Source organism: Echinops telfairi, unplaced genomic scaffold (genome assembly GCF_000313985.2).
Source record: "Echinops telfairi isolate 266 unplaced genomic scaffold, ASM31398v2 ScPeMD7_9;HRSCAF=40, whole genome shotgun sequence".
Lineage (NCBI taxonomy): Eukaryota > Metazoa > Chordata > Mammalia > Afrosoricida > Tenrecidae > Echinops > Echinops telfairi.
This window is the reverse complement of record NW_022103906.1, coordinates 12,670,466-12,683,223: the sequence shown is the minus strand read 5'-3', so window position 1 is coordinate 12,683,223 and position 12,758 is coordinate 12,670,466. Positions and strand designations below refer to the sequence as shown.

The window sequence follows — 12,758 nt, the reverse complement described above, 5'->3', positions numbered from 1 at the left end:
TGATCACTGTACACACACACACACACACACACACACACACACACACCACCCAGACCTCCAGAACAAGACCTCTCGGTGGGCAGCTCAGAGCCACAGGGAGTGGATATGAGAGGGTCCAGGCTGTCCAAGCCTGATCACTCTACACACACACACACACACACACCACCCAGACCTCCAGAACAAGAGCTCTCGGTGGGCAGCTCCGAGCACAGGCAGTGGATATGAGAGGGCCCAGGAAGAACCGCCCTGAGGGAAGTAGTGGTGCTGCGGATGCAGGGAAAGCAACCTCTAGCCCCGCGTGGCCTCTCTGGCAGGCCCTTCACCTTGACTTCCATGCGTCTCAGAAAGCTAACAATCCTTTAAAAGACAAGAAGAAAACAAGTAACAGGCTGTGGGAGCAAAGGCTTTCTTATGACAGCAGGACAGCCAGGCTCCTTTGTTCCCTGGCGGCAGGAGGACACCGCTGCCTGGACCTGGGGTAGAAGTATCGGGGTGGGAGGAGTCTGCCATATCCCGCGTGGGGCAGGGCATGTGGGTGGACTGTGGTTGAAGCAAGATTCACTGGCTCAGCAAACAGCCTCTCACATGGACCAGGAGAAACAGGAGAGGACGTGGGCTTGGAACAGAGATGATAGTTTTGACCAGACGAAAGATGCCTTCAAACCGATTGGACAAACAGAGCAGACACACCCCAGAAAAAGAGATGTCCTTGACTGGCCCCTGGTGGGCAAGTGTGGTAGTACTGGGCATGGGAATCTAGTCCTCCGCTCTCTCAAACGGATGCTAACTAGCAGAGTGATCTTGGTGACCAACCTCATCCTTCTGAGCTTCAGCTACCACTGGTCTTCAGGCCAACATCTGCCCAGATAACAAAGTCAATGGGCCAGCAGCAAGTGACTATGAGCAGACGTGGTGGAAAGCAATGCAATACACATTCTTCCAGGGACATGGGTGCCTGAGGTGATGTGCTTTGTATGAGAGAGTAGTGTGCCACTGGGGAAAACAAATAAACAAGTAAAGATCCTAGGCCCTACAATGGTCCTACCTCTCTCCGTAGTTCTTGGCAAAGGGGCTCCGAGGGACTGGGTGCCCCAGTGGGGGACGGGAGGGGTGGTTGCTGTGAGACTGTCCTGCCTGCAACAGAGTTCTCTGACTCCCTCTCTGGGCTGTGGAGGCTTGGGGAAGAATGTCAAGAGCAGAGTTAGGTGGCTCAGGCAGGGAAGACTACCTGGAGGGCTGAGGTCCCAGAGGGGAACTTTTGGCAGTTGGCCAAAATGGGGAGCAGGATTCAAGGAACTTCTTTTTCAGTGAAGTGTCCCACTCAGTCCTATGTAAAGAACAAAGCAAACCAAGACTGGCTCCCTTCGAGTGGATCCCTCCACCTCGTGGCCTACAGGACAGCGCCATGCTGCCCCCGTGGGTTTCAGAGAAGAAAGCCTCATCTCTCCTTCCCGGGCGCCTTGCTTCTGTTGTGCATCTGATTTCTTTTTCTTTCCTTTTTATTCCTCAACAGTTTTATTGCCAAGGAATTTACATATCATATAAATTCAACAGTCCAATCATACACTCCTATCGAGGAGAATTACACAATCACCCCTCATCAACTTTAGAGCATTTACTCACACACACACACAGTTAAATCACCTTGAAGATGACTTAGTTATAGGTCTGATTTCTTAACCCGCTAGGTTCTTTCGCCCTGTCTATGAAGGATGTAACCCCTCGGGGGGAGGTGATCAAGCACTATAAAATCCGCGCACTGGATCAAGGAGGCTATTACATCTCCCCCAGGATTACCTTTCCCTCGCTCCAAGACCTGGTGCAGCACTATTCTAGTAAGAGCGGGACCTCAAGGGGGTGCGGGTGGGGCATGCATCAGGGAGGCCTTGTGTCTCTCTTTCCCTAAGACCCCGAGATTGTGTGAATCGTGTGCATCACCTGAGGAGAGGGGAGTCATCCAGGACTGGACCTGAGAGGCCCAACTCTCGTCATAGTGATTCAGCAACCATGGCCCTGACCCCCTGGACCAGCTCAGCCTGCAGCCATGGAAACCATGACATTTTAAATCTAAGCGTCATGGACCCTGTATGCTGCAGTGTGTGTGTGTGTGTGTGTGTGTGTGTGTGTGTGTGTGTGTGTGTGTTGGTAGGGTGGGGTTGGGGGAGCTGCCAGTGGGTGAGGTGTGGCCCGTGGCTGCCCTGTAACTAACCCCCAGCCCCATCTCTTTCTTCCCCAATGCAGAGAAGGGAGATGGCTTGTGCCAGAGGCTGACCCTGCCGTGTGTCAGCCTGGCTCCTCAGGACCCCTGGGCCCAGGACGAGTGGGAAATTCCCCGGCAGTCTCTCAAACTGGTCCGGAAACTCGGGTCTGGGCAGTTTGGTGAAGTCTGGATGGGTAAGTACGTGGCAAACCCCAGTCGCTCTCCCTGGGCCTCCTCCTGAATGTAGGCAGGGACACTGAGGGGGAAAAGCCCACGTTTGCAGAGTGCTTTCCTCTGAAAGACCCATGGGTGTGGCAGGGTGAGGGTGCAGATAGAGGCTCATTGCATTTGCAGGGCCTTCCAAGCAGAGGACACTGAAATTGCTTGTCCGCGGTTGCTGCTGTCATGGATCCAGAGCGTGGTAGTGGAGCAGGACTCAAATCCAGCTCCCCTGTCCCCTGGTCAGTCCCTTGCTCTGTAGTATTCTGCCTAGTGCTGGCTTTACCAGTAACGTCTGTGTGTGAACTTGGACGGGTTGCTAATTGTTCTGAGCACTGGCTCATCTTGATGCAGGGTGCTCACACAGAAGAACAGGGAACCGGAATTCCAGGAGTCTGGTTGAGGCTTTATGACATTGACCTAGTTGTTTACCTGCCAGGTCCCTCTGGCTGTGTTTTAAATTGCATTTGGGCATTGCTCCCCTGCTGCCCATTGACGCAATCAGAACATAAGTCACACAGCTTTATTTTACTTCTGGAATGACCCGCGGCCTGGGGGATGCTGATGTGCCTCCCTCCAGACCCCCGTGCACAACAGGGTTGAGGCCTGAGATACCTCCAGTGAAATGCAGTCCCCTGAGAAGGGGCCGTCCCCAGGGGTGTTCATCTTCTCAACCTGCCTGAGCCTGGGAGGGTGTGAATGGGGGCCTTTGGTGAGGGAAGTGTGGAGTCAGCAGGGAGTTGAGCAGAAAGGAGTATCTCACAGAGGCAGAGAAAGGAGCTTAATGAAATGCTTCCCCTGTGATTCCCCCCACCCCCACCCCACCACACACACACACACACACACACACACGCCACCTCTGTCTCCTTCATCCCCTCACCATGGTGTAATGCTTGGTCAGTAATTGACGTGGCTAGAAGAGACTCTCTGTAGAGGTAGAGGGCAGGCTACTCGAAGGGCAGAATTAGAGAGCCCAGGCCTGGGTTACCGCCCTCCCTGGCTGGCTAAGTGCCTCCACTACCTAAGGCACAGAGGACCTGAGACAGCTCCAGCAGATTACACTGCATGGACCTGCCCCTGCCCTGCCTTCAGAGCCTGCACATTCAACCCAGGACTCACTCCATCCATTTGGGGGGGTCGGGGCACCTCTGGCTTCAGTCTCCCCACCTGCAGAACAGGGACAGCACCTGGAAGGTTGTGACGGGGTCCCCTCCAAGCAGCCTGTCAGTTTGCGTGGTTGTCGTTGTTAGGTGTAGTTGAATGGCTCCGACTCATAGCAAGGCTGTTTACGGCAGAACAGAACCACAGAGTGAAACGCTGTGTGGTCCTGCCCCCTCCTCACCGGTGGTGCATTAGAGATCAGTGTCGCAGCCCCTGTGTCACTCCATCTCCTTGGGAGCCTTCCTCCCTTCCATTGGGCCAGTGCTCTACCAAGCACCGGGTCCTTTGCCTTGGTCGCTCCTGACAATAGGTCCAAAGTACGTGAGATCGAATCTGACCAGCCTTGCTTCTAAGGAGCTGGCTAGTACATCCTCTAAGATAGATTTGTTCTTCTGACGGTCCGTGGTACTGTCAATCTTCTTCACCAACACCCTCATTCGTATGTGTCCACTCTTCTTTGGTCTTCCGTACCCATTGTCCAATTTCACGTGCATATGGGGCAATTGAAAATAGTGTGGCTAGGGTTACGTGCACCTTAGTCCTCCAAGAACTCTTTACGGAGGTCTTGTGCAGCAGATTGGCCCGATGCAAGATGCCGTTTGATTTCTGGGCTGCTGCTTTCATGAGCGTAGACTGTGACGTCAGTCTGTTTCCTGTTTATCATAATGTTACCTATTGGTCCACTTGTAAGGATTTTGGTTTTCTTTTTTCTTTTTTTTAATCATTTTATTAGGGGCTCATACAACTCTTATCACAATCCATACACACATCAATTGTGTAAAGCGCATTTGTACATTCATTGCCCTCATCATTCTCAAAACATTTCCTCTCCACTTAAACCCCTGGCATTAGGTCCTCATATTCCCCTCCCTCCCCCCCTCCCCACTCCCCCCTCCCTCATGAGCCCTTGATAATTTATAAATTGTTATTTTGTCAAATCTTGCCCTGTCCGACGTCTCCCTTCACCCACTTTTTGGTTGTCCGTCCAGTTTTCTTAACATTGGGTGTTAATCCATACTGAAGGCTGCACTTTTTTATTTTCATCAGCAAGTGCTTCAAGCCGTCCCGCATTCAGCAGGCAGGGTTTCCACCTGCAGATCACAGGTTCATGAGTCCCTCTCCAACCCTGTCGCCACGTTCTTCCTCATAGAGTCCAGCTTTGCAATTGCGTGCTCAGCATACGGATTGAATAAGGATGGAAATAGCATGCAGCCCTAACTCACACCTTCCCCCAAAGGAAAGCATACAGTGTCAGTTTGAAGGACTGCCTCTGGGTCTATGATCTGGAATTCCCATCCTGCACAATGTTATCCATCGTCTGTTGTGATCCACACAATCCAAAGCCTTTGCATGGTCAATAAAACCCAAGTAAACATCTTCCTGGGACCCTCTGCTTTCAGCTGAGCTCCATCTGATGTCAGGAATGACATTCCTCCTGCCAGGTTTCTTCTGAATCTCCCTTGAACTTCTGGCAGCTGCCTATTGATGCCCTGCTCTTCCCGTATGTGAATTGGCTCAGCACAATTTCACTCATGTGTAATAGGAATGATATTGTTCTACAAAGCCCAAATTCAGGAGGATCACCTTTCTTTGGAGCGGCCACAAGTATGGAGGGGGTCTCCCACTTGGTTGGCCAGGCGCCGGCTCCCACATGTCTTGGCATGGTCTAGGGAGCACTGCCGGTGCTGCCACCACACTTGTGGGTCCAGTCGTTTCCCCAGTTGGTATGCACTCAATCCCTAGAGACACAGTTTGGATGTCACTTTCAGTGGCAACATGGACTTCCTCCTTCAGTACCATTGGCTCATTCTGTCTTCTTACTGGCTTTTACATTCTCTTTCCTCCCTGGAGTTCAGGTTATTACAAAAACAATGTGAAAGTGGCCATCAAGACACTGAAGGAGGGAAGTATGTCTCCAGAAGCCTTCCTGGGTGAGGCCAACGTGATGAAAACCCTCCAGCATGAGAGGCTGGTTCGTCTGTACGCCGTGGTCACCAAGGACCCCATCTACATCGTCACGGAGTACATGGCCAGAGGTGGCGCACTCCCTGGGGCTTCATTCCTTCACTGAAGTTGGGAGGTGTTGTGGGGAGGGGAGTCTTAGGGGGCAGGGGGTGGGGTGGTCCAGGCTTGAGGGAGATTGATGTCTGAGGCTGATCCACCTGCTGGTCAGGGGCTTTCCAAGGGGACTGCTGAGCCATGAGGGTTGTGTGTCGGAGTGAGGGGAGAAATACAGGGGTAACTTCTTGGAGGGTGCTCCTCTTAGTTCAGGAACAGTTTGCCCAGCATTGTAGGTGCACATCTTCTGTGCCCAGCCCTGCTTCATGTACACTGGAGAGGACAGGGCACTTCAAATGCAATCAGACTGCACACGTGGAGGCGTGGCTTTAGTCCCAGCTCTACTGCTCACCATCCCCGGGGCCCTTGACAACTGTGTGGGCATTTTACAACATGTATGAGAAGAGGAGGTGAGCCAAGATGGTCTCTGAGGTTCACGGTGTGGCTAGGGGTTCATGGGAGGAGTGAACCTGGAATTGGGCCTGGGTCTTTGATGGAGATTGGGGGGTAGGAGAATAAACTCCTAACTGGGGGGGTGGGTCCTCAGCCTTTGATCTCCTGTTGGCATGGTGGCTTACGAGTTGCCTGCTAACCACAAGGTCAGCAGTTCAAAACCACAGGTGCCCCATGGGACAAAGATGAGGCTTTCTACTCCTATAAAGAGTTACCATCTTGGAAACCCACAAGGGCTCTTCTTCCCTGTCCAGTGGAGTCACTGTGACTTGGAAAACACTCGAGGACTGTGAGTCTGGTTGGGTTCACCTCTCTTGTGGCCCTAACTCCACACCCCCTCCTTATGGCCATAGCCATGTTAGCATGTTTCCTTTACCTTTTCGCAAAAGGAAGCCTCCTTGGGCCCTCTTGATCACTTCTTAGCAAGACTTCAGGGGAACTTCCTTTAAGGGTCTTTGATACCATAGAAGGACTACATTTGTCACTTGTACCAAACCCCGTGTCAGGGCTCTTTTTTCCCCTTCTTTTTTTCCATCCTGGGTATTTTCCTAAGTGAAGTAGCTCTATCAACAAAGGATATGAGGTGACAAGGAAGATTCCAACCTGTGAAAGCCATGTCAGGAGACAGCCCTCGCTGAGAGCCAGAAGAGCCACTCCCCTGGCTCGGAGCCTCAGATTCTGAGACCTAACTCCCTCTGGGCAGCTGGGCGCAGATTAGCTGCCTCCTGGGATACTGTGAGGATTGAGATCAGGGTTTGCATAAAGTCTAAGACACTCTGTAGCTGTGGAGGGATCCCCCTGGCTGGAGAGGCCGACACAGCATGAGTGGGTCAATATGCAGAAGTAGAGTTGCAACATCTCTTTCCTTAGGGTGCCTTCTGGATTTCTTGAAGATGGACGAAGGCAGCAAATTGTCCTTCCCAAGACTGATTGACATGTCTGCCCAGGTTTGTGAACCGCCAAGGGGTGGGCGTTGGAAAGGGATGGCTTCATCCTGGCTTGGCCCGTGGGCCCGTTTCTTTGTGTCCTGTGGCTGGGCAAAACAATCTGTTATTTAGAAGAACTGTTTGATTCAGTTTGACTTCAAAGGACAGATAACCCAAAATAAGAATTTCTTAAGTATATGAACATCTAGAGGTGGGCGGTCTGAGGCAAATAGGGGACTCTGCCCCCACAAAGGCACTAGGGAGCTAGGCTTCTTCAACCTGCTACATATCTTGACATGCCATCCTACTGCCCAAGATAACTGTTCATGCTTGACTAGCACAGCCTCTTTTCAGCTGGCAGAAAAACAAAGGGAAAGAAAGCCTACCTTGCTCCTTTGAGGGGCACGTCCCTGCAGTTACTCGTTGTACTTGCTCTTACATCCCACTGACCACCTAGCTGCACAGGAGCCTGGGAAATGTAGTCTTCATTCTGGGAAGCCATAGCAGAAAGAAGCATGAATAAGGCACTGGAGAATGGATATTGTGAGACATCCACAGAAAGGTAGCAAAGGGCCCCATTTAACATAAGAGGAAAGTGTGTTTTGTCATGACCTCATCTTGTTCTAACGTGATATCCACAAATGCCTTCTGCAAGTGCTGCTCCTGGAAACACTGGTCTGTCCCAAGAGCCCTAAGTCCTGCTACATGCATGGGACTTGACCCTTGGCTGCTGGGCAGACATGACCAAGCATGTACTAGAGGCAGCGTCTCCTCGCTGGACCCTACAGTAACCTTCCAACACCACAACATGCAAGCATCAGACCCTCTCTGTTCATGGTATTCCTCGCATTCAGGGGCAGACCCTTCCAGAGAGTGGATTTCAGAATGGATAACAGGAGCCCGTCCTCCCTCCCCAGGGATGGTAGCTGAGGGCTCTAACTGGCAAGAAAACACACCTGGGGACCCTGAGCATGTGTCTGCTAAAACTGGGCGTGTCAGCGGAACAGCTTTGGTCTGTGGTCAGCCGGAGAGATGCATCAGCACACGCACACATCCGGCTCTGGAGAGGAAGCCTGCCCCAGCCCCTCCTCCTCCTCCCACCCAGCAGGCTTTATCTGTTATTAGCATCAGTGCAGGAATTGGTGTCACCACCACACCTTGTTTTCCACTGGTGGGGGGGCGGGCAGGAGGTTTGAGTACGCTGGGGAGGCCGTTTCCGAAAATTAACCCTGGTGACCGGTTTCAGGCCATGTGGCGGTGACAAGCCTGCCTCGCTTGGTTGCTTGGTTTTCTTCTCCTTCTGCTGTTCTTGCCGGTCTCTTTTTCGATCCCCACCACCAAACCCTGGGAACTCCTGGGTCACCCAGGACAAAGACACGGACAGGCCTATCTGTGCCCCAGCGACTGGGTGTGAGGAAGCCAGAGAAGCAGACCCTCCCCGGCCAGTGGCTTGGGAGCCGTTCTGATTGCACTTCACCTCCTGCCCCTTTGTGGCCAGTGCCAGAGCCATGCCCCCATGTGTCAGGGGTCAGCCGGGCTCCATACAGCTTTCAAGGAGAGGTTTTTAAGTAGTGAGGGGGCTTCCAAAAGTGTGTGGGAATATCCCACTATCTTGCAATTCCAGTTTTTCCATGACTTTTTGCATGTCTCCTCATAGAGTGCCGCTCTGAGTGGACTTTCCTTCCAAACACAGTCCTTCTGGGCTCCCCTGCCCCCACTCCGTAGCAGGGCATGCAAAGCCTTGCAGCACCTCTTCTCCAAGGCCACGCTGGCTGTCCCACGGGGTTCTTCCAACCACTGATCCACACACTCCACTTTGCAGTGCCGCCGCATCACCCCCTGCTCCCTGATGCCCTGGGCATTGCCATCCCCTGAACCTCTACCTCAAACTGCCCTCTCTGTCCAGAACACCTTGCCTCTGTTCTCCATCAGGTAGGAGCACTTAGTACATGTGTTCTCACTAGCCTTGTGCACACGACTCTCTTCCCTTTGAAAGCACATCTGGACCCTGCTCGTTTCTTCCTTTTGAATGTCCAGCAGTGGTCAATAAATGTCTGCTAGCAGAGTAGGTACTACTAGATATTGGCTAGTCACAAAAGACTTAGGATAGAGCTTTATATTCCCCATAGCACTGGACGAATAACTGTCCATTGGCTGCATGAGCTAAAGAAGAGATAAATGAAATAACAAGGCAATGACTGATTGACGAATAAGGTAAAATGGGAGCATAAAGAGAAGCGGGATCAACTCTGGGCAGGCTTCTCCCAGGTCTGTGGCAGTAAATTGACACACTATTCTTTCACCCATCAGCTGGGAAGGCCGTAGGTACTGTCTTAATGAGGTTCCCCACCAAAATGACACTTCTCGACCCAGTGCTGGTGGTCCAAGGGGGGTGGGGGTGGCATTCTTCTTTGACTTCATTCGGACTCTTCCCAGGCCCACTGAGAGCTTGTTGTGGGGCAGGTACTGGGGCAGGTGCTGTGCCACATGCCATCTCATCCAACTCTCCCCTCAACTCCGTAGATCGTGTGAACCATGTCCCTCTCCAGCTCGGCATCAGGACAGTGACCCCTCCAGGAGGTCAAGCAATGCGCTTGAGGCCAAAGCTTCAAATCCTGGCTCCGAGAAGGCATTCAGTTCTCCACGGAGATGGCGCTCCTACATTCCCTCTTGTCTTTCTCTTTGCCCTGCCACCGCTCTTTCCTTCTTCTTCCCAACACACCTTCCTCTCTCCTTTCTCAGGCCCCGCAGTGCTATCCACTCCCCCACGTACAAGGAAAAGCAGCTGCAGGAGGAAGACCAGGAGAGGCGGGGGAGGGACCAAAGAGAGGCTCTGCACCTCTCATGATGAGAGAAGGGGTTCTTCCCATTCTGCCTTCTAGGGGACGGCAGTACATTCAGTTGAGGAACGATTGAAGCCCTATTTCTACTCCACCAAAGAATGTGCTTCTTCTTCAGCTGCAGCGCATCCTCTCTTGCCGCCCCCACCCCACACACACACACACACACACACACACACACACACACACACTCCTAAGCCTTCCTCTTTCAGCCTTGTAAGAGGGAGAAGGCTGGTTCTACAGACAGGCTGGTGGGTCTGGACCAGAGCAGGGTGTGCCATTTTTCTCACCCTGTAGAGACTGAGCAAGGGATGGTGGGTAGGTTCACGCCTTGCACGGAGGATACTGCACTGTTCTGCACTCTGTGACCTGCTTCCTCAGATTGCAGAAGGAATGGCCTACATCGAGAAGAGAAACTCGATCCACCGTGACTTGAGGGCAGCCAACATCCTGGTGTCTGAGACCCTGTGCTGCAAAATCGCGGACTTTGGGTTGGCCCGCATCATTGACAGTGAATACACCGCCCAAGAGGGTGAGCAGAAGCCCCGACACCAGCACCATCCTGAACCTCACCTCCACCGACCCAACCCCACAAGTTCCTAGCGGGTGGTTCTTCACAGAGTCCCGTGTGAAGCGTGCTGTGCAGTGTCTATGATTTGGCCATGAATCCACACGACGGGCCTTTCCTGATGCACACGCCGCTCTCTCGAACATAGCACCTGGGAGAATGGAGAGCCCCGCAGCAAAGAACCTGTTGCTCTTTGTTTCATGGGGGGGCCTCCCAAACGGATGTGAGCTCCAAAGACTGTTTTGCTGCTCAACCCCGGCTGCTCTCCCAATGAGAGCTTCAGAGAACGGAGACATCTCCTCACAAGACATTAGAAGACACGCTAAGAAACATGACTGGACAACACTTGTGAACCCTGGTTTCCACCATAAAAGGTCATGTGAACAAACACCCCCCTACCACCACCACCCTGGGCATTGCAGTTCTACTCTGACGCACGCGGTCTCCATGGGTCTGAAAGGACTCGAGGACAGCAGGGCTGGCTTTGGGTGGTCACCCTCTGAGTGCTTTAAAGACAGTGCAAGGGTGCCTCGCTGGGCAACGTGTGTTTCCAGAGAGGGCCAAAGGGTCCACCCCCACCTCGTAGGGGCCTTGTTTAGTCACAAGTGACTCATGACTTGGGCAGGTCATTTTACCTCGCTTGTGCCTCAGTTCAGAGACTGGGTGGCAGAGTGGTTGAGCACTTGACTGCTAACTGAAAGTTCGATGGCTCAAACCCACAAGCCAGTAGTTTCCAGCCTTGGAAACCCACAGGGGCATGGGGTTGCTATGAGTCAAAATCCCCCTGGTGGAAGTGGGGTGGGTTTGTGTCTATGCCTCAGTTATTCATTTCCTGCCTAAAGGAAATGATATAGAGGACCCACCTGGCTCCGCGGGTCATTCTGAAGAGGAAATGAACATCCTGTTGGCCAGAGGGACACCTGCTGAGGGTGCTAGGCTCTGGGACCTTGACTTTTACAGAGCCATGTCAATGTCCCATGTAGACCGCGTAACTTAGCCCTTGAAGGCCTCCCGCTTTGCCTGGCTTTCTTGAGCTAGCCAGCCACCCTGCAGTTCCTTGAAGCCATGCTGAATCTTCTCCTGAATCCACATATGAATATGCAGCTCACGTGAGTTGACCGATGGATACATTTATTTAACTACTTCTAATGTCTTGTGAGGAGCTGTCTCCGTTCTCCCGAGAAAGGGAAGCAGAAATGCTCGTGAAATCCCTCATGGGAATATTGGGCATTCCTGCCCAAGCTTTAGAATGACAGTGTCTTCCCTGAAGCTCTCATTGGGAGAGCAGTCGGGGTTGAGGAGCAAAGCAGTCTTTGGAGCTCAGACCCATTTGGGAGGCCCCCAGTGAAACAAAGGCTGTTTGTTTGCTGCGGGGATCTACCTCCCGGGACTCATCTCTGCCAAGTCCTGCAATCCTGCAAGGCTGTGGCAGTGGGGACAGGATGGAAGGGCTTACAGGGGCCGATAGGTGGGGGTGGGGGAAAGGCAGGGACCACAGAGCACAGTCACCACCTCACAAGGTTGCTCCTGGCTTTTCCATAGGTGCCAAGTTCCCCATCAAGTGGACGGCCCCGGAGGCTATCCATTATGGGGTGTTCACCATCAAAGCAGATGTGTGGTCATTTGGAATCCTCTTGATGGAAATCGTCACTTATGGCCGAGTGCCATACCCAGGTGGGCAGCTGCATCCTGCATGGTCTCGCCATACCCCCTGCTGCTTGGAGACAGTGCTGCTGGCGCAGTCCCACCCACTGGTACCTGTGGCCGCTCACCCCAGAACAGAGCTGTGTGTACAGAGACACAACCATGCCTTTTGGAGGGGAGAGTTCCCCCCTTCTTCAACAGGGCTCGCAGTCCCTTTCCTTCAGCAGTGGTTAATGAGACCCCAAATTAGAATCACGCTACAGGTCAGGATTTGAATTCAAGTTTACTCCCGTGCACTTGTTGCAGTTAAAGACAGGCTGTTCAACCTTGGCCATCCATGGGGCACCCCAAAAGCCCCATTCTGAGCTGGCACATGGTCAAATCCAGACGTCTCTCTCAATCACCCAAGCAAGGCGTGTTCTGGGGCACCTGCCCAGTGAGTGACGGACTTTGGCTGGGCCGGGAGGAATTACTGATCATGGACACACTCCCTTGCGCCATGTACTCAGGAGAAAGCCTAGTATCTTTTTCCCAGTTGTTCCCCCAGGTTGACTAGAATTGTTTTATTGGATAGATCCCCTCAATAAAACTGTGTAGACATGGATGGATGGATGGATGGATGGATGGATGGATGGATGGATGGATGGATGGATGGATGGATGGGTGGGTGGGTGGATGGATGGATGGAT

The 12,758-nt window shown here is 52.7% G+C and overlaps 1 protein-coding gene across 2 annotated transcripts in view; it reads left to right on the top strand.

Annotated features, from left to right (window-relative positions):
* BLK (BLK proto-oncogene, Src family tyrosine kinase) overlaps positions 1 to 12,758 on the top strand; it is a 92,967-nt gene that overhangs the window by 78,801 nt on the left and 1,408 nt on the right. For both annotated transcript variants that reach the window (XM_004707640.2, XM_045286748.1), the window contains 6 exons: positions 1,689 to 1,835; positions 2,242 to 2,394; positions 5,437 to 5,616; positions 6,962 to 7,038; positions 10,239 to 10,389; positions 11,968 to 12,099. In XM_004707640.2, the coding sequence (XP_004707697.1) occupies positions 1,689 to 1,835; positions 2,242 to 2,394; positions 5,437 to 5,616; positions 6,962 to 7,038; positions 10,239 to 10,389; positions 11,968 to 12,099 (840 nt within the window). The remainder of the gene's footprint in view (positions 1 to 1,688; positions 1,836 to 2,241; positions 2,395 to 5,436; positions 5,617 to 6,961; positions 7,039 to 10,238; positions 10,390 to 11,967; positions 12,100 to 12,758) is intronic.